General features: G+C 40.2%; 1 protein-coding gene across 3 annotated transcripts in view; it reads right to left on the bottom strand.

Annotated features, from left to right (window-relative positions):
- Positions 1 to 23,535, bottom strand: part of CTNNBL1 (catenin beta like 1) — a 164,944-nt gene extending 141,409 nt beyond the window's left edge. For all 3 annotated transcript variants that reach the window (XM_076011114.1, XM_012754875.2, XM_012754874.2), the window contains exon 1: positions 23,404 to 23,535. Coding sequence is in view for 1 of the 3 variants with exons in the window: in XM_012754874.2 (XP_012610328.1) it covers positions 23,404 to 23,433 (30 nt within the window). In the remaining 2 variants the exon portion in view is untranslated. The remainder of the gene's footprint in view (positions 1 to 23,403) is intronic.
- Between the last annotated feature and the right edge of the window lie 1,689 nt (positions 23,536 to 25,224).

The raw sequence follows: 25,224 nt of genomic DNA, 5'->3' as shown, positions 1-25,224 counted from the left end.
TTCACTGGAGTATATTTGTAATAAGAAAAAAGTTCGATGATCAATGGATGTGTGCATAAGTAGTAACAGTAAAAAAATACATGGGAATAATCACTAAATTCAGGATAGATTATTTACTTTCTAAGGAGGGAAAGAGGGAAAGTAGATGGGGGGTGGATACAATGAAATGGGATTATGGAAGGGTATGCAGGAGACTTCAGCTATGTTTATAATAATTTATTTCTTCAAAAGGATCTAAAGTAAATTTGGCAAAATGGTATGGTTAGGCACACACTGAAGGGAATAAAGAGGGAGGGACCACTAGAAGCTAGTAGGGGATCATACAGACCAAGTCATGCCCAACTGTCTGTGATTCTTTGATATTGCTACTGCCGATTAAGGTTAAGGGTTTACAATACACACAGGGTACCTTAAGATCAACGAGATATTTCACAAAGTTATTCAAGTGGACAAATAGAAGAGATGTGGGCAAATGGTAGCACAGATAGGTAGATCCATAACTGGTTGAGGAGCAGTACAAAGTCATCTGTTTAAATTCAAAATAGCAAACATAAAAATAAAGTACCTTCCAAGGAAAATGTGACTCAAAAACAGTTCATTCAAAAAAGAGCTGAGGGTTTTGGTAAACCTCAAATTCAATGAGTCAAAGGATAACCAGCTTTAAATTTTTTTAAAGCTAATGCATATTAATGGTGCACTTTCAGAAGCATAACATCCAATTCAGCCACAGTCCCACAGCACTGAGTTAGCTATGGCACATTAAAAGAGGCACATTACAAACTAGAGAATGCATGGGTAGGATAGCACAGGGCCTGGAAACCTTGGTATAGGAAAAATGGATAAGGGAATCAGAGATGATTCAGGGAGGGACCCAGGAGTCACTGTCACTTATTTAAACAGCTCTCTTGGAATAGGGTAGACGCACAGAGTTCCACAATGAATGGCATATCACCTTCCAACCCCTTCCATTTCAGCTACAGAAATCCTACTCAGCCTTGTACCCCAGATCAATGTCACCCCCTCCAAGAGTCCTCCTTGTACTCCAGGAAACTTCTGAGCTTCCTCAGCAGATCTCTACCAGCACATAACATATGTACTCATATTCATCTCCTCTGCTAAATCATAAGCTAGACTCTCAAGGGTAGGAACCCTGGGATCTGACCCTTGCTCCTAACACACACACACCTCAGCACCTAACAGTGCCTTGCTCATAGCAGGCACTTAATGCATACTGCTAAATCAATGAGAGACAGACTTCTGGCTCCACACACATTAGCACATATACAGCCACTAAAGTGAATAAGAACAGAAAAAGCTCCCCATTCACGGAAAGTGTCCCAACAGAGCCTGAACTACGTCATGCTGCTGTCAACAGGCCTCTCTGGCTGGACTTTCCAGACTTCTAAGATTCTGGCATTCAATAGCTGAGCCTTAAACCAACTTAAATGAAAATTATATTTTCACTGTCTGTTTTTCAAAATCATAATTTATCTCCATCTTTTTTAAGTTAAAAAATAATTTATTTTATCCACCCTGTTGATAGGCTTTAAAGATGTGTAAATACCAGCGATGAACAAATGCAGGATGAAAACAAAACAAAATCTTTCTGTCTACAGATTATACCTTATTTCAAGAATGAAACATTTTCTAACATTTTCTAAGGTTATTAAAAAAGAAATCCCACTTGATAAATAAACCATGAGTGATATGTACATGGGTCCTTGTGAACACATGGGGAGAAAAGAGAGAAAGGAACTGCCCTTCTGGAGCTTACAGATGTTTTCAATCTTGTGAGAATCACAACATATACACACGAATGGAGGAGTTCTGAACCTTCTGGTTGGTGCTGTGGCTGAAGTACGCACAGGAAACAAAGGGACCATGGGATGGGCATCTATATCATACTGGTGATCAAGGAATGCAGCACAACAGGAAAGGATGGCTAAACCAATGAACTAACCAGGAATCATAATTTATTACCAGCAAATGAATGCAAACTCTCAAAGTTCCTTGGATCATTGGGTGACTGCAGCCCAGCAGAATTCATCTGTTCTGCACCTACATGGTTCCTCACTTTATACCACCCAGGGCTATACTTTATATTAGCTTAGTAAATTCTACAGTGGTGGCACCAAGTAATATTCAGAGGGTAAGCATGGTAAAACTCAGATCCAGATAAAGAATATTAGTCCAACACTGATTTTAAGGATGAGTAAACTGAGATGGTAGTGATAAGACTGGGGCCTGAAGCCACAGAACTGGGCTGGAATCAGCATTATACACAACCTCCAGACTCCATTCCTTAGTCACCTCCTCAGAAACTATCATCGTAAAGGTATACTTTGCATCATCTCTCCCTGCCACCTTTCAGCCAACACTAAAATCCCTTTGCTGCTTTTCTGCCAATGCTTTTAGTTGGGCGAGCTTTATTCCACAGTTGGTCCTTATCTGTTTGCAATTCTGCTACCAAGAAGAGCCCACTGCCATCTGCCTACATGGAGATTTCAGTAAAAACCTACTCCCTTTTGAGGTGATACTCTTGTCAAAAAAAAAAAAAAACCTACTCCCTCAGATCATTTGGAGGAACCCACACTGAGCCCCAGGACACCTACCATCAACACCAATCCATCTGAATCTTTAAATATTAAATAATAAATTAATACGGGAAAGCTACTGAAAATTACTTATAGTTTTAAACCAAGGCTCAGATACAATAAATTCACCTTACTACTACTTAGGATGACACAAAGGCTACAGGTACTTTACACTTATCTGACAGGGGGGTAATGTATTCAGCAACCAGCAGCCCCATAGAGTGTTACACACTTTACATGGCACACCTGTTACATGTAATCATGACGGAGAAGTATCCAGCCAGTGGAATATTGCCTCTAGCAATGGATTATTTCATTAAGACTAAAGTGGGGCAAGGAAATCTTTAATTACTTTTTCTATAAATTGTCTCTGAGGTCACTACCAACACTCAAAACTGCATACCTCTTTCAACAGTAGTTGAGGGGAAACAGTGTATCCTACCAAGAGGACAGATATAAAAAAAAGCAAAAAAGATGTTTTGAGAAAATGAGAAGGGGAGAATGAATGATCCAGGGCTGAAGGAGTGAGAACTGGATCATATATGAGAAACTAACCATTTTATTCATTTATAAACATTTGTTCATTCATTCCTTAAGGGTTCTGACATGGTTTTCGTCTCAAAAGCCTAAGACTTTAGATACTGCCACTGTTTCTTTTAAAGCTTAAGACTTAGTCTGTTATACAATAGTTGCCACATTTACTTCAAGGAAGATAGAACTCACACGGAACTTTACCCTGAGTATCTTGTTAAAAAGAATATTTTTCAATATGATGGGCAATACTTTGGAGTCTGAAAATGTAGCATGATTATATAATATACTTTGCAGCACTTGAGTGCTGATTTATCTGTCTCTCTCAGCTTGAATGAAGTAGCTGGTGTTAAGGCCTCAATACATGCCTGTTGATGAGTCCATCAAAGACAATGAAAAAAGATGGTTTCATGTCTGCTTTTGTGTAAGGTGCACTTTATTTTCCTCAACTCAAAGGTTTTACTATTTCTAGAAGCTTTACAAACCACTAGAGTTGGAAAAATACCTCTGTCCCCAATAAAGGACGGTGAATGAGTTATTCTTAGATGAGACAATTCAGTGTCAGAAATATTTCCCCCATCTGGAAAACAAAAGGAGAACCCTGACCACCTGGCCATGTAGAATACGATCAAAGGAATTCTCTGGTAGCCTGGGTAAATGCTTCTTGGCCACCTACAAATTCCCCCTACACGTTCTACCCCCATCATCACAACTCTCTCTCAGTGAGGCTATAAAATTGATTTCTAAGTGATTTTAAACCAATACCTGCTAACTTCAAAAACATTTTAAGATACTCAATTTCCCAGCAAGAGCATCTAATAGACAAGATAAGCAAAATGTTTACTTTGCTGGAAAGGAAGAAACTCTACCAAGAGTAAGATAAATAGGTGTCTTATACACAAAAATAAATAAATACCATAATAAAATAATTGTCTTGAATCATCTACCCCTATTTAAAGTTTGTTTTGAAGCTTGGCTGCATAGTGTATCAAAAAACTTTAAAAAGCTATCTAAAAACAGGGCAAAGACAGTATTACATATTACTATAGCTTTACTTCCTCATCAAAGAAAGTAAAGTGAGTTTTCATAAGCAAGTTTCCTATGTGGGTGAATCTCTAGTCAGTTACAACCAACTCAGAGAGAGCCATCAAGGCAAACTACCCATTAGCTGTCAATTCAGAATGACTTCAGAAAGCTAGCCCCAGAGCACCACTGATATCTTTTCAACAACCTCTTAATCTTGTTTATAACACCTGTGTTAAAGCAGCCTGACATCAATTCTACTCACTTGTCTCAGAATGAAATTACTTAGAAACCTGAGAACTCCAGTAAACATACCAAAAAACACAAAGACACCGAAAAACCCTGTACACAAGGGAATTTAGTTGCCTCTTTTAAACAAAGCTGCCTAGGTGAGCCAGAATGGGCCTCAAGAGGCAAAGCCAGACACAAATATCACAAAGAACTTCCTAGGAGGCACTGTGGTCACAGAATCATGGGGTTTAGAGAAACTATATAGAAGTCCTTCTCCAGATTCCTTACCAAGTGATTATTCAAGCTTTATAATAGTTACCATTAACTGTGTGCATACTCTGTACCAGGAATATAACATTTCATTATCTTTTTAGTCTTCTTCACACAACTCTTCTAGCCCCATTTCTACACGTGAGGAAACCAAGGCACAGGTGGCTTGCTTAGCGAACCGCCAAAAGCCAAAGAGCTAAAAATTAGTAGAGACAGGATTTAAATATTGCCAGTCAAAGCCTAAAGCTTTTACTCTTCCTATATCATATTTCCACCATGTGACTGGGAAATCATCCTGCCTTAACTGGTTACTATAGATGTGTTTCCTGAGGCTCCTTAAACTCAAGTGAACTGTTAGCAACTCTAGTTTTGGAAAACCATGTTTGTCCTAGGCCTGCACAAAACATAAAACACATAAGAAATTAATGTTAAACTAGTCCCATTAATAGGGAATGCCATATAGTGAGAAAAGAATGAAATTTGGTAGTCAAGACACCTGGGCAGCCGGGCATGGTGGTGCATACCTGTAATCCCAGCTACTTGGGAGGCTGAGGCAGGAGGATCACTTGAGCCCAGGACTTTGAGGTTGCTGTGAGCTAGGCTGATGCCATGGCACTCCAGCCCAGGTATCAGAGAGAGACTCCATCTCAAAAAAAAAAAAGGACACCTGGGTTTATTGGTACTAATAGTGTGTGACCTTGGACAAATCACCACCATTTCAGCCTTAGCTTCATCACTGCAAAAAGCCCTTCTAGTGTTGTAGGATATTATGTAGAAGTGACTAACCCAGAAAAAGTAGTCAATAAATGTTTATATATATATATATATATATATATATATATATATATATATATATATATATATATATATAATCAAATGGAAATGAATATGCCAGATCCAACCAACACAGAATAAAAACTCATCTTGTTGGCCGGGCGCGGTGGCTCACGCCTGTAATCCTAGCACTTTGGGAGGCCGAGGCGGGCGGATTGCTCGAGGTCAGGAGTTCGAAACCAGCCTGAGCAAGACCCTGTCTCTACCAAAAATAGAAATAAATTAATTGACCAACTAAAAATATATATACAAAAAATTAGCCGGGCATGGTGGCGCATGCCTGTAGTCCCAGCTACTCGGGAGGCTGAGGCAGTAGGATCGCTGAGCCCCGGAGATTGAGGTTGCTGTGAGCCAGGCTGACGCCACGGCACTCACTCTAGCCTGGGCAACAAAGTGAGACTCTGTCTCAAAAAAAAAAAAAAAAAAAACTCATCTTGTTGTTCTGTATGATCTCTTATTTTTGCCTATGAGGCTAGGTGGAGAGAAAACAGCAATTATGGCCCACAGTAGACTTGCAGTAAAGCTTTGGCAAATAAATGAAACCAATCAATCTCTTGCTTTAGAGTCAGATACAACACTGGTCTTTAAAACATATGCCAACCAACTCTCAGGTTACTCCAATAATAGAATCAGGCTTTTATGAAGATCATGTGTTACTTGAGGCAAGATTCACTCAACCCAGAGTTTCTTATGACGAGGGCCACCATCATTCACAAACATGACTTAACCTACTCCCATCAAGAAGAGGCAAGAAAAAGACAGCAATTGGGGAGGTGCTAAGCCTCAATATAAAAAGATATCTAGAAGAGACACAAATTCAGTCACCTAATCTTTGATTCACTGCTTCATTCATCCCTCATTCTTTCCTTTATTTAGTCAAGAGACATTTATTGAGCATTTACTCTATGGCAAGCACTGATCTGGGCACTGCCTTGAGGAACTCACAGTCCAATAAGAAGAAAGGCATGTAAACAAGTAATTCCAATAAAGAATGAGAGGCATAGTAGAATGGAGGCCAAGTACAACGTAGAGTGATGGCAGCATTCTGCTGCAGTCTATACTCTAAGGCAGGGGTCCTCAAACTTTTTAAACAGTGGACCAGTTCACTGTCCCTCAGACCGTTGGAGGGCCATTGCACAGTGCAGCTCACATTCCACGCACGCGAATTGTGGGCCCGGGACACATCGGCTGCTAAGCAGGACAGGCAGCGGCAGCAAAAATACCCAGCGGGCCAGATAAATGTCCTCGGTGGGCCACATGTGGCCTGTGGGCCATAATTTGAGGACACCTGCTCTAAGATTTTTTTTTCAAAGCTACCTATATCCACAGGAGCCCAATTCTAGAAAGAAGAGTCCACCATCTACTTCCAGGGTGTCTTTGGGCAAGTTACTAAACCTCTGGGAGCTTCTTTCTTCATCTGCAAAATAGGAATAAGAGTACTGACTTCCCAGGGTCCTAAAGGTTTAGGATGAGACGGAATAACACACACAAATCAAATACCACAAAGCCTGGCTCTCAGTGGGCTTCAATACCTGATAGTCTCCAGGCCTTTGTTTTATTCTTTTAAGTAGGTGGCATGGGGAGGAACAACATATATTCTTCTGTTTCATTAAAAGTATGAAAATGTCCACATTCCTCTGTGAGCTGCTTTTCATTCCCTTCAATTCAGGAACACACCATCCCTACACGTGACCCCCTGCTCCCACAAACACAAAGTCAACCTATCAACTGAAGGGCAAATCTGCCATCAATGCAAAGGCAATACTTCAAGGCCAGCTGCACACCCACCTCAGGATATTATCCTGTTAGGCTCCATGGGATGCTCCTGAGAAAAGCTATACTCACTACACTCAGCAATCAGAAAGTTCATATAGTCAGAAGTGCCTCTGCCTCACACAAGGTGAAGTATGGCTAACAATTGCATTTTTAATTAAAATAAGATTTTCTCAGCCTCCTCTGACAATCACAACTAGAACATGGAGCCCAATGTCAGGCAGTTAACCAGTCTTCATACTGCTCCAAACAGTGGTTTGAAGCACTCAGAGAAGGGAGAGGGAAAATTACCAATTTAAACAAAATGTTTAATCTTCTAATTATGGGACAGGCTCCAAGAGGACAGGAAGTGATTTGCAATCTTCATTATGGAATCCCCACGCGATCACTGGCACAAGTCATGTCAGCCAGAGGCAGATGCCATCTCTTTATTCCCCCACTGAATCTTCTGCGTCCTTGCAAGTTCGATGGAGATGGAAGAAATCTTTGGCCAAAACAAAAGAGGCAGAAGAATAAGGATTTCTGTCTCCAAGTTCATTATGCTGAGTGAGGTGTAAGGATCCCCAGTGAGGAGACAGGGAGATAATACTCAGTGACTTTACATTGGCAGGCTAAGCAGCCCGAGGCCTTTGAAGTTCTAAAGTCTTATAAAAACTGCCCAGCTCAGGTGGTGCTTAAGCAATTCTTTTTATTTGCTGAAAAGTCTTGTCATCAGTGGTAAGAGATGCATCGAAAATTAGGGTGGTGGCCACCAATGGCACTTCTGGTCAGAAGGAAATCTGTTCTTCTACAGATATGCTTGTATCTTTGCTAATTTGTGTTATCTCTGCCTGTTCAGATCTCTATGTGCTAACTCAAGAGAAAAAGTCCCTGCCAAACAACTCTGACAAGTCTGATGGCAGAACTCCCACTGGAAGAGCTGCAGAGACAGCAATAGCAGGCAATCCCTTTCATTAGAGAGAGTTCTTTTTAAGTTTTGTGGGTTTTTAATTTTGAAAACAAAAGTAGCCATTCACAACCACTGCTCACAGCAGTCACTTACACAACTGACAGAAACTGAAATTTCCCCCGATGTCGACTGAAAACGATGTCCTGGAAGTAACCAGAAATGGCTGTGCCCCCTTAATTACCCACTATAACATAAAACCAGATATGGAGAAGATGGCCACAGCAGATCTGGGCAATGCAGCAGTGATATTTAATCATCAGTTCAGACCATCTGCAATTGTTTTGCAGAAGCAATAAAGTCTATGGATTCCAAAGCTTCCCACAAGTTAGCAGGTGCTAGGGTCAGTTGCATTGTCCTAGGGTCCATCAGGGGCTGCTTTCTGCATTCTCTCTAGGCCAGGGTGCTCAGCAAAAGGCACCATGCCCACATTTTCTGAGCCAAGCCTGGCAACAGGAGAGAGCTGCTTCTTGATTAAGCCAGAACACAGATTAAATGTTTAGAACTAAAGATTCTGAAAACAACCTAGGTGGGAAAGCAATTATCCCCGGGAAAGTACAGCTTCAGCTGCGGCCCTCTGCAGCACAAAGGTGAATTCTATACCCCCTTCAACAACTAAGCTGGCCAGATTGCTCCCCTATAATCTATTCTCTAATCTGCAGATGCAGTGATCTTTTAAAACATAAACCAAATTGTCTCACTCCACAGCTTAAAACACCCAATAGCTTCCCATTGTGCTGAGAATAAAGTCCAAGAATGTTAGGGTTCTACCTCCTCCCCATAGGTAACCTCTCTGTCCTTATCTCAACCATCCCTCTTCACTGACCAAGCTCTAACCATACTGACTCAAATGTTTGTTCCCACCTCAGGGCTTTCGTAATGGCTTTTCCCTTGGACTAACCTACTTTGCTATTCCCACAGCTCTTCATATGGCTGGATCTTTCTCATCATTCTCAGCTCAAAGGTCCCTTTCGGAGGGGCCTTCTAGAACCTTCTGATGTAAATAACCACTGCTCCCCCATTACTCTATTACATTAGCCCATTTTTTCCCTGCCTATCCATATTTTAAATTATCTTGTTTTTGTTTACCTTATATGTTTGCTTCTTTAGACATTCTTATTTATTTGTATTGGTTTTTCTTATTATTGCCTGTCTTGCTTCCCTGGATATAAGTTTCACAAAGGCAAGGACTGTGACTATCCTGTGTATCACTCTATTTCCACCATCTAGTATAATATCTTACATTTAGTAGGCATTTAATAAATATGTGTTGAATGATTAAAGAATAAAAAGGCTCAATATGGAACACTAATCCAAGTGAAATTTACTAACCTCCAAAAATCTGGATTGGCTCACAGCCTGACTGTGACCATATGTCACAATGCCCAAGAAACAAAGTAAACAACATCCTATTTCTTCGCCAACCCCTGGTGAATGACTAGGAAACAACGGCAGAGGGAGACAAGACCAAGATAGAGAACTCATAGAATGTCAAAGTTGCAAAGTTGGAAAATCTGCAAGTCTATTGGGTATGGTTTTGCTCAAACTGTCCTTTTACAGGAAGATCAAATGGACTGGACAAAGTAATCACTAATGGGCTAGGGCCAAAGTGTGGTCTTAAAGGTCTGTCTAGGGCAAGATACACATTATGAGGCACACTATATAAGGCAGCTCCAGTCCCTGCCATCCAGAGTCCTTGATAATGTGAGTCAGCAGGTGGGAGCCAGAGAGTACATACCAAGTCTAAAAGAAACTAGTGTTGTGTTTGGGAGGCAAGGGAAAAAGGAGAGACAGGATATGAAAGAGAGAGCCAAGAGTCAAGCACAAGATAGGAACTAGGCAGAATCATAAATAGGTTGAGAACAAGCATGCAGGGTCTCAGGTGACTGATAAAATCTAGATTTCATGGGCTAATGAATCTGTGAATTTGGATATAAGGCTGGCTGAAAGATTCAGAGTTAAGGCAATTAGATAAGTGGCTACCCCCCAGTAAAATAAGCAGGCATGAAAGAAAGGGGCACTGCAAGGAAGGCCAGGGCAAGCCGCTATTTGTTGAGTGCTAGTTTCTCTTGAAAGATTCATGATTAGTGGGCAACAGTAATTGCTCAGATGTTCTCAAGTTCCCAAGATGGCAGTGGTAGGCAAAGAGGTTTTAAATGAAATGCTACATGGAAAATAAGACAAGTCAGGTTGATGTGATTTCTAGAATCTTACAGACTTCAGTATCTAGCAGATGAGCTCTAAAATTTTATAGTTCAACCAAAGATAACCAAGAATACTAATGCCTCATTCATCCAATAACCTCCACTTTCATGAAACCATTAAAAGAATGGGGGGAAAAGGCCTTAGAGGTTAGATATAATTCTATCAAATAAACAATAACAGTAAGGAGTGGTGGCTGACACCAAAGAGAGGAATGAAAACTATTAAAAAGTAGGCACAAGAACTCAAACTTCATAACATTCCTCAGCACAGAAGTAAAAGCTTTCCACACTTCAAAAGGTCATGAGAGAATTTGGGCACAATTAACATGTACTCATAATGACGATCCTGAGACCACTATGTGACCTCCTGAGAATGGTAAGAATGTACGTTTTAGAAAGATCTGCATACAGTATGATGAAAAATACAAGTTCTGTACAAGTCAAAGAAGAGGTGGCATCATCATGCACAAAGCACTACTCTGAACTCCATTTTGGCACCAAGCAGTTTGGATCATGAGGCAAGTTACTTTCCCTCAGGGCTATGGCTTCCCCAACTGTAAAAAAAAAACAAAGGAAGTTGGAATACATCATCTCTAGGTTTCTTCTTGTTTTAGCATTCTCACGCTACTTATAGGCTTCAGTTAGCTGGAAAATCTGTCTATGACGAAAACTGTATTGTCCAAAGACACCAGGTAAATGAGGAGTTATGTACCACCTTTTTTAAAAACGAACCTCATTATGGGTTTCTTTCAGCTACCATCCTTTGCCCAACAGAGTATACTTCTGGCCAGAGCCCTGCTCCATGTTGCAGCTTCTCTGTAAATAATCATGTAACCTTGAGATGCTCAAAACTTTCTCTCATCATTAGTCTGGTAAGCTATTAGCTCTTCCAATGTTCAGAGAGACTGTTAAAACATGACAAGCTGTAACTATAATTCTTTTCTTTTTATCCAAAGCTGCAAAGAAAATAGCATTCCAACATTATACAGCAGCAAAGGACTGATGTACTATTAATGTTTATGTCTATCAAAGATCCCAAAAGAAATTTTAAACTCAGATGCTCTTGGGAAGAATGGGGGGTCAAATAAAAAATGTAATCAACCCTCAATTTTATGTATTAACAGAATGAGCACATGAATAATGCCAAACTAACTGTTCAATAATCATTCATACTTGCTTTTGGAATAAAGTCAGATATATTCCAAGAGAAACAACACGACACTCTGCTTGGTTTCTCAGTTCAGTGACTCTGGACATTACTGGGTTGTTAGCTGAAAGGAAGTCCAAGGAGTCAAAGTAGATAATCTGTTTACAAGCAACTGATAATGTAAAACAAGTTAAAAGATGGAAATGCACTGTGGTAGTCTCACTGGATCTTTCACTGAACTCCAGGATGAAGAGAATCCAGTTTCTATTTACCAACTCACAAATTGAGCTGGAGTCCTAAAGTTTAGGCCAATACTTTCAGATGAGTATTTCTGGAACTCTATAGAAAAGAAAATGGTTTTGAACCACAGGCACACTTCATTTTATTGCACTTTACAGACAATGCACTTTTTAGAAATTAAAGGTTTGTGGCAACCCTTCATCAAGCAAGTCTATCCGTGCCATTTTTCCAATAGTATGTGCTCTCTTCATGCCTGTATATCACATTTTGGTAATTATTATAATGTTTTAAACGTTTTCATTATTATTATATCTGTAATGGTGATCTGTAATCACTGATCTCTGATTTGTGACAGTGACTCCTCCACTGACTGGCCAGTCCCCCATCTCTCTCCCTCTCCTTAGGCTTCCATATACCCTGGGAAACAACAATTGAAATTAGGCCAATTAATAAGCCTACAATGGCCTCTAAGTGTTCAAGTGAGAGAAAGACTTGCATGTTTCTCACTTTAAATCGAAAGCTAGAAATGACTTAGCTTTAGTGAGGAAGGCATGTCAAAAGTAAAGACAGACTGAAAGCTAGGCCAAAAGCTAGGCCTTTTGCACTAGTTAGCCAAGTTGTGAATGTAAAGGAAAAGTTCTTAACCACTTCAGTAGGAGCGTCAACTATAGTTGATAGCCACAGATGAACGTACACAGCGACTTTAGCCAACAGCCATGATGACTTTTCTAATTTTTCATTTATCAAAATAAAATTGTGAACATTTAAAAATAATGTAATAAAAACATATATGTATATGTTACCTATTCTGATTTACATTACAAGTAAAGCTGCCTGTAAAGTAAAACAAGCTTTCAATGCTTTAAAGCTTTCCTCATCACACAAGAGCAAAAGAGATTTGTCGTCAATGCACAGCACAAACTATGGTTGGACTATGAGTGCCGGCTGTGGGCAAGGTTTCGTGGCTGGGTGAGCGCCGTACCGAAGTGGTTAAAGAAAACTCAAAGTGCTACTCCACTAGACATATGACTAATAAAAAAGTAAAACAGCCTTATTGCTCATACAGAGAAAGTTTGAGTGGTGTGGATAAAAGATCAAACAAGCCACAAAATTTCCTTAAACCAAAGCCTAATCCAGAGCAAGGTCCTAACTCTCTTCAATTCTGTGCAAGCTGAGAGAGGTAAGGAAGCCACATAAGAAAGTCTGAAGCTAGCAGAGGTTGGTTCATGAGGTTTAAGGAGAGAAGCCATCTCCATAACATAAAAGTGCAAGGTGAACCAACAAGTGATCCAGAAGATCTACCTAAGATCACCAATGAAGGTGACTACACTAAACAACAGATTTTCAATGTAGACAAAACAACCTTAGCTAGAGAGAAGTCAATGCCTTGCTTCAAAATTTCAAAGAACAAACTGACTCTCTTGTTAGGGGCTAATGCAGCTGGTAACTTTAAGTTGAAGCCAATGTTCATTCACCATTTCAAAAATCCTAGGGCCCTTAACAATGATGCTAAGTCTACTTGGCATGTGCTATATAAATAGAACAAAAAAGCCTAGATGACAGTGCATCTGTTTGCAGTATGGCTCACTGAATATTTTAAGCCCACTATTGAGACCTACTGCTCAGGAAAAAAGATTCCTTTCAAAATATTACTGCTCATTGAAAACATACCTGGTCACCCAAGAGCTCCAATGCATACGTACAAGATTATTACTGTTTTCATGCCTACTAATAACAATATCCATTCTGTGGCCCATGGATCAAGTAGTATTTTGTCTTTCAAGTTTTATTATTTAAGAAACACATTCTTTCTTTCTTTTTTCTTTTTTTTTTTTTTTTTTTTGAGACAGAGTCTTGCTTTGTTGCCCAGGCTAGAGTGAGTGCCGTGGCATCACCCTAGCTCACAGCAACCTCAAACTCCTGGGTTCAAGCAATCCTACTGCCTCAGCCTCCTGAGTAGCTGGGACTATAGACATGTGCCACCATGCCCGGCTTATTTTTTTCATATGTATTAGTTGGCCAATTAATTTCTTTCTATTTATAGTAGAGGCGGGGTCTCGCTCTTGCTCAGGCTGGTTTCGAACTCCTGACCTCGAGCAATCCGCCCGCCTGGGCCTCCCAGAGTGCTAGGATTACAGGCGTGAGCCACCGCGCCCGGCCAAGAAACACATTCTTAAGGTTATAGCTGCCATGGATATTGTTTCCTCTGAAGAATCTGGAAAATGTAAATTGAAAACCTTCTGGAAAAGATTCACCATTCTAGATGCCAGTAAAAACATTTGTGATTAATGGGAGGAGATCAAGATATCAAAATTAATAGAAGTCTGGAAGAAATTGATTGCAACCCTCACAGATGACTTTGAGGGGTTCAAGACATTAGTGGATGAAGTAACTGCAGATATGGTGTAAATAACAAAAGAACTATAATTAGAAGTAGAGCTTGAAGATATTGACTGAAATGCTGCAATCTCATGATAAAACTTGAACAGATGATAAGTTGCTTCTTATGTATGAGCAAAGAAAGTGGTTTCTTGTGATGGAATTTATTCCTGGTGTAGATGCTATGAACACTGTTGAAATGACAACAAAGGATTTAGGATGTTACATAAACTTAGTTGATAAAGCAGCAGCAGGGTTTGAGAGGATTGACTCCAATTCTGAAAGAAGTTCTCCTGTGGGTAAAATGCTATCAAATAGCATTACATGCTACAGAGAAATCTTATGTGAAATGAAGAGTCAATCAATAGAGCAAACTTCATTGTTGTCTTATTTTTAAAAATTGCCACAGCCACTCCAACCTTCAGCAACCACCACCTTGATCCATCAGCAGCCATCAGTATCACCAGCAAAATAAGGACAACTCACTGAAAGCTCAAATGATTGTTAGCATTTTTTAGCAATAAAGTATTTTTAATTATGATGTGTACATTTTTGGACATAATGCTATTGTACCCCTAATAGATTACAGCACAGTATAAACATAATTTTTATATGCACTAGAAAACCAAAAAATTAATGTAACCTGCTTTATTGGAGTGGTCTGAAACTGAACCCTCAGTACTTGGAGGTATGCCTGTATTCAGCTGAAGTACTAAAGAGCCAAATGGCTGACCTTGGAGAAGGTAAATGCAGTATCAGAATTCCTGCTATAACTTCTCCTAATTCCAATTCCTCTATAGCTATACAAGACTCAGACCAAACCCAATCACTTCCTTTCGGACACTAAGGGGCGGGGAAACAAACGAGAGGAGAAATTTGTAAATGAGATTCCTGGTACTAGATGAGAGGAAAACAAAGATGCCTTAGCAATATTACAGAGATCTGGGGAAAAGAATTATTGTGTTGATGTAATAATTCTTGATATCAATGACTGCTAACTGTGGTACAACAGGGTTGCGCTTCAACCTACTGAGAACATTTCTATACTGTGGGTGACAAACTACTCTCATTTCATTGTACAGCATTCTAAACCTTACTCTGCAAGGGACTAATAACCTTGGGAATACTGAAGCAGTTTTGCAGGATTCAAAATAAACCTTTTTTATTCTGTAGCATGTGTGTTGTTTGTAACGATATCAATAATGAAAATTAACAGCTAATATTTACTGGACACTTACTATGTGTCAGGCACTATACTACTTGGCATTACCCATGTTGTCTCATTTAATCCTCTATTTTAACAAAACATGGTAAAGAGGAAATTTTTAAAAGATGGTACAGCAAAGATAGATACTTTTATACAATATTCATTTTAAAGATGAAGACCTGAGTCTTAAAGAGGTTAATTAACTGACTCAAGGTCACACAGCTAGCAAGTAGCAGAGCTGGGATTCAAATGCAAGCAATCTGAGCCAGAGTTTGTGTTCATCCACTACACTAAACATTAAGAGACCCCCTCATAGGCACAATTCAGAAGGGCATATGCTTTGAATTATTTTCTCCAACGTGCTGACAAGCCATTTTGAACCATCCATATTCTCAATGTAGTCATTTTTATACAGGAAAACTTCTCATGGGTTAAACCTTACAAATTCAGCCCCCAATTTAAATAGTGACACCTAATGAGAGATCACAGAAAGGTATGGCTGTCTTCCTCAAGTTCACCTCCAAAGTTAGGAAGCCAACTCAATAAGACCTATCTCCAAGGAAGCTGGAATGGGTAAGGCTGAAGTCTATGACTGGAGAAGTGTTCTGTTAGCCTACAGAGGAAATAAACCTATATTCACCAAGCCTATATGAGATCCACAACAACAAAAAGTAAGACCTCCTACCTGGCTACTTATGTGACCAAGTCTTAAGAGTCTCAACTAAGGTGGTGGTGGTTGGAACAGAAGGAAGGGATGGAAAGATGACTCCTGAAGATGTAGAACCTCCTCCATGAAGCCTTTCCCAACTTCTCACCAGCAGAGCTGCTCGTGCCTTTCTGCCACGACATCTTGTTCATGCCTCCAAACTTTCAAATATGTGGTATACCCCCATTACACTAAAAGCTCCACAAGAGTAAGAAGTGACGTAATCATTGCCCTATCTAGACTGTGAGTTAATCATTTTCATATCCTAACACCTTCTTAATTCCTGAGAGAAGAGCTGGCCTCTGTTCATGAGCTTGTAGGATCCATGAGGAGAGAACCTTGTCTTTCATCTTTGAGCCCTTTCATCTTTGAGAAATAGCTCCAAGGCTTCTTTCAAGTCTGCTGAACATCGACACCCCTAACTAAAATGCAAAGTTGCCACGGGGACAGGCACAAGAGGAAGCAGAGAATTATGTGATACCGGAACACCTAGCCAGAATGTCCAATAGACATATGAAACATAAATCAGGGCTAGGGAGCTAAGAGCTGTCTACAAAAAGGTGTTGAAAGGAAAAGAATGAATGAATTCTTCCAAAAAGATGAGGAATAGGCTCATAGAGTGAAATTCTAGTGAAGAGTCAAGAATAAAGAGTCCAATAAAATCTTTGGCAAAAAAACACTGGCAACCCTCAAGAATGTAGGTTTGGGGCATTGTACAAAATAACTGACCAGCATGCTTCAAAAATGAAGGACAACGGGAGAATAAGGAAATATGACAATTAAATGCAATGAAGGATCCCAGAACAGAAAGAGACCATTATTGCAAACACTGGTGACATCTGAATTAAGTAAGTGTGCAGTTTAGTTACTAATATTATATGAATTTTAATCTCCTGGTTGTGATCATTATACAATGGTTATGTAAGATGTTAACTTTAGGGGAAGCTAGATGAGGAATATATGGAAACTGTATTATTTTTGTAAATTTTCCCTAAGCTTAAAATTAATTCACAATAAAAAGTTAAAAAAAAAAGAATATAGGTTCTGTAGCAAGAGTAGCAATATATGACAAGGAAGAGGAAAACAATTCAGAAACTGTAATGGTGTGAATCAAATTTTCTTGAAGTCTAACACAAAAGCAGAGATACAGGCCAACAAACGAACAAGGTAACAGCGCAAAGGCTTTCCAAAAGATGAAACAACACAGCATATTTGAAGGCATGTACTGGTTCATTCACTCAATCACTAAACAACCACTTAATTAGACATTGACTGTGGCTGACACTCTGCTAAGTGCTGGTCCCTGCCTCTAAGGCTACAGTCTAGTAAAGAACATGTACAAGGAGGCATATAAATACAATACGTTTTGTGAGTGTGAGAAGAATGAGCCAGAGGCAAGGGAGAGGATGACAAGGATGCAAAGGGAGGAAATGAACTTAAAAAAAAAATCAGTCAAGAGGTGAAACAGAAAACACTCTGAAATGGAAGTATCAATGAGAATAGCTCTTTATTATTTATAGTCACACTTCTAACAAAAAGTAACTTTGAAAAGTACTAAACTCATGCATAAAGAGCCTACTTCATGATGCTATAAAATGACATTATGATTAGAATAGCATTCTTAGGGTTATAGGTAAGATGAGACTACCACAGAATGAAAGATATATTTGAGCACCAGTATTCAGGCTTTCAATAATGTTTCTTATCCACACAACGACAAAAAGCATAACAGAAAAGCTCAATTACGAAACAACTACTACCTTAAGAGCCAGATAAGAAATACAAATGATAAACAAACACAAGAAAAGAACATGGCTATTAAAGCAACCTTGAACTAACATTTTATAATCCTACTAGATTAATAGGAAAAAAATACAACTAGTATATCAAGATAGCAATTACAATGGAATACACACAGTTTACAATTAGCACTATAAACTGATAAAGAATTAACTCCACATAAGCACTATGGATCACTTAACATATCTGCAGCTAAGAAGACCCCATCCTCTCTTGTCACTTCCCTCCATTTACTCAATGCTCTGAACATTTCACTCCCCTGCTTTTGCTTTTAATCCCAGTCAAAAAGGACCATCCCCAGCCTACTTTACCACCCACAGAAATTCCTATCCACACATCAAGTATGAGATTCTAGTATCATCTCTTTTCTTTAATGACCAAACCAAATCCATCCCCACCAATACGTGCCTCTCCAGGCATATCCAATCTTTCCTTCCATTGTGCTCCCATAATGCTTTTATTCATACAGTTAGTTGTTTAAATGTCTGTCTCGCTCCTTAAATTATGAATTCTTTAAGGCCCAGGACCGTGTCTTAATAATTTTAGTACATGCAATACTTAGCACAGAAGATGGCACATGGTAATTACTAATGACTATGAGAGGGAAAAAAATGCCACATGAACAAAGAAGTTCACTGCAATATTATCTCCAAGAACAAAAACCTAGAAACCACCTAAATATCTAATTATAAGGGAATACTTTAGGGAAAAGTGGTCTATCATGCAAGCAAAAAGTATGTAAATATTAAAAATAGCATGAAGGCTATGTTATATTTAATAATACAGAAAATATTTCTGGCAATGTTAAATTAAAAACATAGAACACAAAACTAGCTATACGATAGTTACAGCCACACAAAATACATAAGGACTATGGTAATATAAAAAATATTTATTGGATTAGGATAGTAGTTTTCCTCCTCTCAAATATTTCAATACTGTTCCTGTCAGTTTATTATCATTAAAAAACTTCATTTCAAAGAAAGAAAGAGAGGGAAAGGAGCAAGTTTAGAGACTCCTCTTAGCCCCTGCAACCTAAGGGAAATGCTAAGATATTACTGATAAGTGACAAGAGGAGTGGGAGTCTGCAATATCACCAAAACCTAGGGTCCCTGACCCCAATCTGCCTCAAAGAGAATTCCTCTCATGTCACAAGCTGCATTAAATGTGAATTCTTTATTGCAAAACTTCGGAGGCAAGAACTTTTTCCAGACATCTGTGGAATTAGTATTAATGAGAGTGCCCTGGAGTTCATATACGTGCCTATGCAGCAGAAACTTCTCAGCCAAAGCACTGCTGGGCACACTTCTTGATGAGATGTCTAAGCCTGAAGGCATCAAAAAAGTGAATTTCCATATTGGGAACATAACTAGTTTCCTCTTGAAGACTTTTTCCATCACCTCCTGTCCACATTGTAATTCTCCAGTCTTCTCAAATGAATAGTTAACATATGTCAAGGATATAAGGCATATACTGAGGCACTTAGTGCCTAACTCTATTATTCATAGAAGAACCAATCTCAGCAGAAAATTGGAATCTTCCCAACAAGTTGCCCCAAAAGTGAAAAGAAAAAAAAATGTTTTTTAAAAGACAGGGTCTCACTCCATTGCCCAGGTTAGAGTGCCATGGTGTCATCATAGTTCACTGCAATCTCAAACTCCTGGGCTCAAGTGCCTCGGTGACCTGAGTAGTTGGGACTATTTGCACACTCCACCACACCCAGCTAATTTTCCTATTTTTTGTAAAGACAGGGTCTCACTATGTTGTTCAGGCTGGTCTTGAACTCCTGGCCTTTAAGTGATCCTCTTGCCTTGACCTCCCAAAGTGCTAGGATTATAGGCATGAGCCACTGTACCTGGCCCCAAGATGAAATTTAATAGACACCCAAAAAGAAAACTTCATTTCTTTCTTTTCTTTACTAAAAATATTAAATATTTTAAATAAACATTTTCTGACACTGCATGATATTTTTCCTTGCTTAGTCTCTGAATTTTAGGAATGGAATTCACCTTAGTCTCTCTATATATTTTAGGAATGGAAAGAACCTGAAGCCATATAGTCCAGTCTCCTCATTTTGCAAGTGATTAAAAAAAAAAAATTATTTACAGAGAGGGAAAATGACTTGTCCTGAGTCACCCAGATAAGTAATGATAAAGATGGGATTACAACCCAAATCTCCCAGAAATGCAAAATCTAAAGTACCATTGGAGACTTACTGAACCAAACTCCAAGGGTGGGGATATTCAAATCAGACAACTTCATATCCACATGTCTCCACGAAGTGAACTTCAGTGGTCCCACTGAGTCTACTTCATAAATAATAACTATAATCAATGGCTCTTAAGATTTATGCATTCCTCTACATGTGTACTATACTTCAATTTTTAAATTTTTTTAAAATCTGAAAACAAAATGTAAAACTACATTTGGGTGTTCAGTTAGTTTCAGTTCTGGCCCTGCTCCTTACTGGCTGTTTGACTTTAGGCACATAACTTGACCACTCTAGCTTGAATTTCCTTTTCTATAAGACAGGCATGCCAATTTTATAGAAAATAAATCCTTCCATGCCCGCAAAGAAGGCCTACATAGTGAGTCATCTGCCTACATCTCCAGCTTCATCACCTACCATTCTCCTGGTCACTCTCCATGTTCCAGCTACATCAATTCTCCTGCTGGTCCTCTAATAGGCTGTTCCCTCCACCTCCACCACTGTGCCCCCTTCACATGACTGGCTCCTTCTCAACCTTGAGAGAATTAAACACGAGAACTTGTCTGAAAGCACCTTGGCTCAGCTTCTGGCACACAGTAGGCAGGCAACACAGCACAGTGGTTAGCAGTGCCAGCTATGGAATAAGACTGCCTGAGAACTCTGCCCATGACACACTACCTGGCTAGATGCCTTAAGGCAGGGACTTTTTTGTACCTTAGTTTCCGTATCTGTGCAACAGGGATTAAAAATAGTACTTTCCTCATAGGGTTGTTAATAAGGATTTAGAGAGATGCTGCAGGTAAGTAAAGCATCTTTCATGTCTATAAAATGTTACTGTTTTCAAAGAGTTTTTGCATCCAAAAACTCATCTGATAGAAACTCATCATGACTTTCCACAAAGGGATAGGTGCATTTGACTAAGTGTGGACTAGATTCCAGACTATACCATCTTTTAGGAAGAGGAAGACTGGACATAGATCTTACAGAAAGGAAATCGCATGAATAACACACGTAAGAAATGAACAGAGCTGGAAATAAAGAGACTAGGACTCTGATTTTCAACTCTGCCCACCACCTTGGCCTACAACCTCAGGTAAATTCCTTTATCAGACCAGCATTCACTTTTCATCTGTAAACAATGTGTTGAATGAAGTTATCCATAATATCGCTCAATATAAAATTCAAACTCTTTATCATGGCCCACAAGGAAGGCCTACATAGTGTGTCATGGGCCTACATCTCCAGCTTTGTCGCCTACCATTCTCCTGCTCACTCCCCATGTTCCAGCTACATCAATCCTCCTCCTGGTCCTCTAATAGGCTGTTCCCTCCGCCTCCACCACTGTGCCCCCTTTACATGACTGGCTCCTTCTCAATCTTCAGTCCTTCAATATCCATTCCTCAGAGTTCTTCCCCAACCACCTTATCTAAAGTAACAGGGCCTCGACCCCATCCCGAGATGTTATTTTCTACAGCAGCAGCGCTGTCCAATAAAATAAAATGAAAGCCGCAAACGGACCACTTATGTAACTTTACATTTTCCAGTGGCCACATTAAAAAAGGTTTTTAGGCCGGGCGTGGTGGCTCACGCCTGTAATCCTAGCTCTCTGGGAGGCCGAGGCGGGCGGATTGCTCGAGGTCAGGAGTTCGAAACCATCCTGAGCAAGAGCGAGACCCCGTCTCTACTATAAATAGAAAGAAATTAATTGGCCAACTAATATATATACAAAAAATTAGCCGGGCATGGTGGCGAATGCCTGTAGTCCCAGCTACTTGGGAGGCTGAGGCAGGAGGATTGCTTGAGCCAGGAGTTTGAGGTTGCTGTGAGCTAGGCTGATGCCATGGCACTCACTCTAGCCTGGGCAACAAAGTGAGACTCTGTCTCAAAAAAAAAAAAAAAAAAAAAAAAAAAAGGTTTTTAAAAGGTGACATTGAGGCCGGACGCGATGGCTCATGCCTGTAATCCTAGCACTCTGGGAGGCAGAGGCGGGCGGATTGCTCCAGGTCAAGAGTTTGAAACCAGCCTGAACAAAAGCGAGACCCCATCTCTACTATAAATAGAAAGAAATTAATTGGCCAACTAATACATATAGAAAAAATTAGCCGAGCATGGTGGCGAATGCCTGTAATCCCAGCTACTCGGGAGGCTGAGGCAGCAGGATTGCGTGAGCCCAGGAGTTTGAGGTTGCTGTGAGCTAGGTTGACGCCACGGCCACTCACTCTAGCCTGGGCAACAAAAACAAGACTCTGTCTCAAAAAATAAAAATAAAAAAGAAAGGTGATATTGATTTTAATAATATATTTTCTTTAACCCAATGAATCCTAAGTATTATCTTTTCAACAGGTAATCAACATGAAAATTAAGATATTTTACATTAATTATTTTCACCTATTAATATCTTTTAATCGTTATTACCAATAATCAATGTAACTGACATGATCAGGATGATCATGTAATCAATATTTTAAAATTTACTTTTTTCATACTAAGTCTTCAAAATTCAGTGAGATTTTAAACTTACACTACTTCTCAATTCAGACTAGTCACATTTCAAGCATTCAACAGCCATATGTGGCTAGTAGCTACCATGCTGGACAGGAGTCAGGTCACCTGAGCTCTAATCCCAGCTGTTGGTTTCTGAGTGGCTTTGGACAAGTCCTTGCCTGTTGGGACACCGTTTCCCCACAAGTATCCTGAGCAAAAGGGACAAGAAGATTCCTAGGAACCTATCCTTTGCTAGAGTTCCAAACATCTCCCAAAAGCCACAATTACACAAGCACAGCCTTCTACACTTTACAACCAGCTCTCACATGCATTAGTTGGTACTGCCCTCAAATAACCCTACCAGGCAGTTACTACTGTCTCTACTGTATAGATACTACAAAAACTGAGGCTCAAAGAAAGGAAAATGACTTGTCCAAAAGCCACACAACCAGTCAGTGGGAAGCTGGGGCTCAAATCCACGAAAGACCCGTGCTCTCCCACCACACCTCAATGACGGGGGGAAAAGCGAGCTGAGAGGGGATGGAAGGTTGTGAAAAGAGAAACTGGGGCTTCAGGGGAGTTGAAGGAAACCAGGCCCCAGGGTGAGGAAGAGGAGCTGAAGGGGTTCAGGCCTTGAAAAGGAATGAATGGAAAGAGCCCACGAGGGCCTCGGGAAGTGAAGAGAAATGAGTCTGGGCCCCCGGGTGGCTTGAGAAGTGAAGGGGCCTGGGAGTGGGGTAAGGGGAGGTCAGATGAAGAGACTTTGGCCCCGCGACCCCTGCCCGGGTAAGGGGGTGGTCCCCCGGCCCTTCTCGCCCCTCATACCTGGTAGCTCAGAAGTTCGCCCACGTCCATGGTCCTGGACCCAGCCAACACCAGGTACGCCGGTTCCCTCCACCCACACCCACACCGCGGGGACCCTCAGCTACAACTACAGCCACACTGCCGTAAAGAGCCGCGAGCGGGGTCGCAGAGCCAATGGGGTAAAAGGGAGCGCGACGGGAGAACTGGCCACACTGCGGTAAAAGGCAGCGCTACCGTAAAGCGCGCTGCAGTTGCGACTGTACCGCTTCCGCCCGAGCCTGAAACGGGCGGGGAAAGGGACGGAGACTTAGAGGAGGGAAGGGAGGGGAGAGGAAGGCCCAAAGAAACCTACGTTTTATTGCGAAGCCCTTATGTCTAGGGCGGAGTGCTGGGTGCTTGACCTGCGCTCTCACAAGCTTCCAGTGATTTATCCTCATTTCACTCTCATTTCACAGGTGAGGACACTGAGGCTCAGAACATGGTTTAATACATGAGCTAATCAGTCTACTGATTGATTCACTCATTCTGGCCATAATACTATAAAATACCTTCAGATTCCCACCCTAAATCCTATAAATACTATACTTACTAGCCATACTATACTAGACTCACTACTGAGCGCTTGAAATATGGCTAGTCTGAATTGAGATGTGACATAAGTGTAAATAAAATACACACTGGATTTCTAAGACTTATATTGATTACATGTTAACATGACATTTTGGATATATTGGGTCAAATGAAATATATTATAAAATTAATTTCACCCATTTCTTTTTACTTCTTAAATATGGTTAGTAGAAAACTTTAGATTGCACGTGTGGCTCTCCTTTGTGGTTCCTGTCATATTTCTAACCGACAGTGCTGGATCAGAAAGTGACTTGTCCGAGGCCGCACAACTATTACTTTCTTAGAGTGGCTTCCTCAACTCACCCTCAGTCCACGTAAGCAACCCCTCTTCCCATTATTCCCTTTCCTAGTACCTTCTCCACTAAATGTATGATTCAGTCTATAATTTTGTACTTAATGATTGTTTACTTGTTTATTGACAGCCTCATTGACTGGACTACAGGCTCCGTGAGAGCAGGGATTGTGTATGTCATGTTCACTGCTGCATTATCATCAAGCCTAGTACAGTGCCTGCTAGAGGGGAAGGTTTCTCTATCAGCCTTGTGGGCCATGGTAGGGAGACTGGATTTTATGCAAACAGCATTGAGAAGATTTTAAGCAGGGTAGTTTTGTGATGAGATTTATGTTTTTTAAGGATCACCTATACAATCTGCTTTGAACCAAGTTTATTTGGATGTCTTTTTCCCTGATACTTAGGCACGAATATAGACTATGCCTTGCTCAAGAAGATGGGACAGAGTAATGGTGAGAGTGTACCCTTTGGACACAAACAGATCCGTGTTCTATTTCATGGTGTGTGCTGGAGCCAACTTGTATAGACAGGCTTACAAAAGTCCGTGGTTAAATTTTCAGAAAGTTTGCAAACTGATTGACATCAAGTTGATTGCTTGAAATCACCATGCCAGGAATATTTACACCATATAAATAAGCAAATGCTACAAATCGGGGCTGTTACTGTTGCTTTTCCGGAGAGCCAGTTGTTAACCATCTGCCAGCACACCCCTGATTCTGGTTCTAGTCAAAGCTCCACCACATCTGGCTGTGTGCTCCTTGGCAAGTTACTTTCTCTCTCTCTCTCTCTAAATTGCACTTTCTTCATCTGTAACATGACTCATTCATTCATTCAACACATATTTAGTGAGAGCCTGCTCACGGCTAGACACAATTCTGGGCTCCAAGGATATAGTATTTTATAAAACAAAGTTTTATAAA

This window comes from Microcebus murinus, chromosome 16 (assembly GCF_040939455.1).
Source record: "Microcebus murinus isolate Inina chromosome 16, M.murinus_Inina_mat1.0, whole genome shotgun sequence".
Lineage (NCBI taxonomy): Eukaryota > Metazoa > Chordata > Mammalia > Primates > Cheirogaleidae > Microcebus > Microcebus murinus.
Note: the sequence above shows the minus strand (reverse complement) of the source record. Positions and strands in the feature narration are given on the sequence as shown.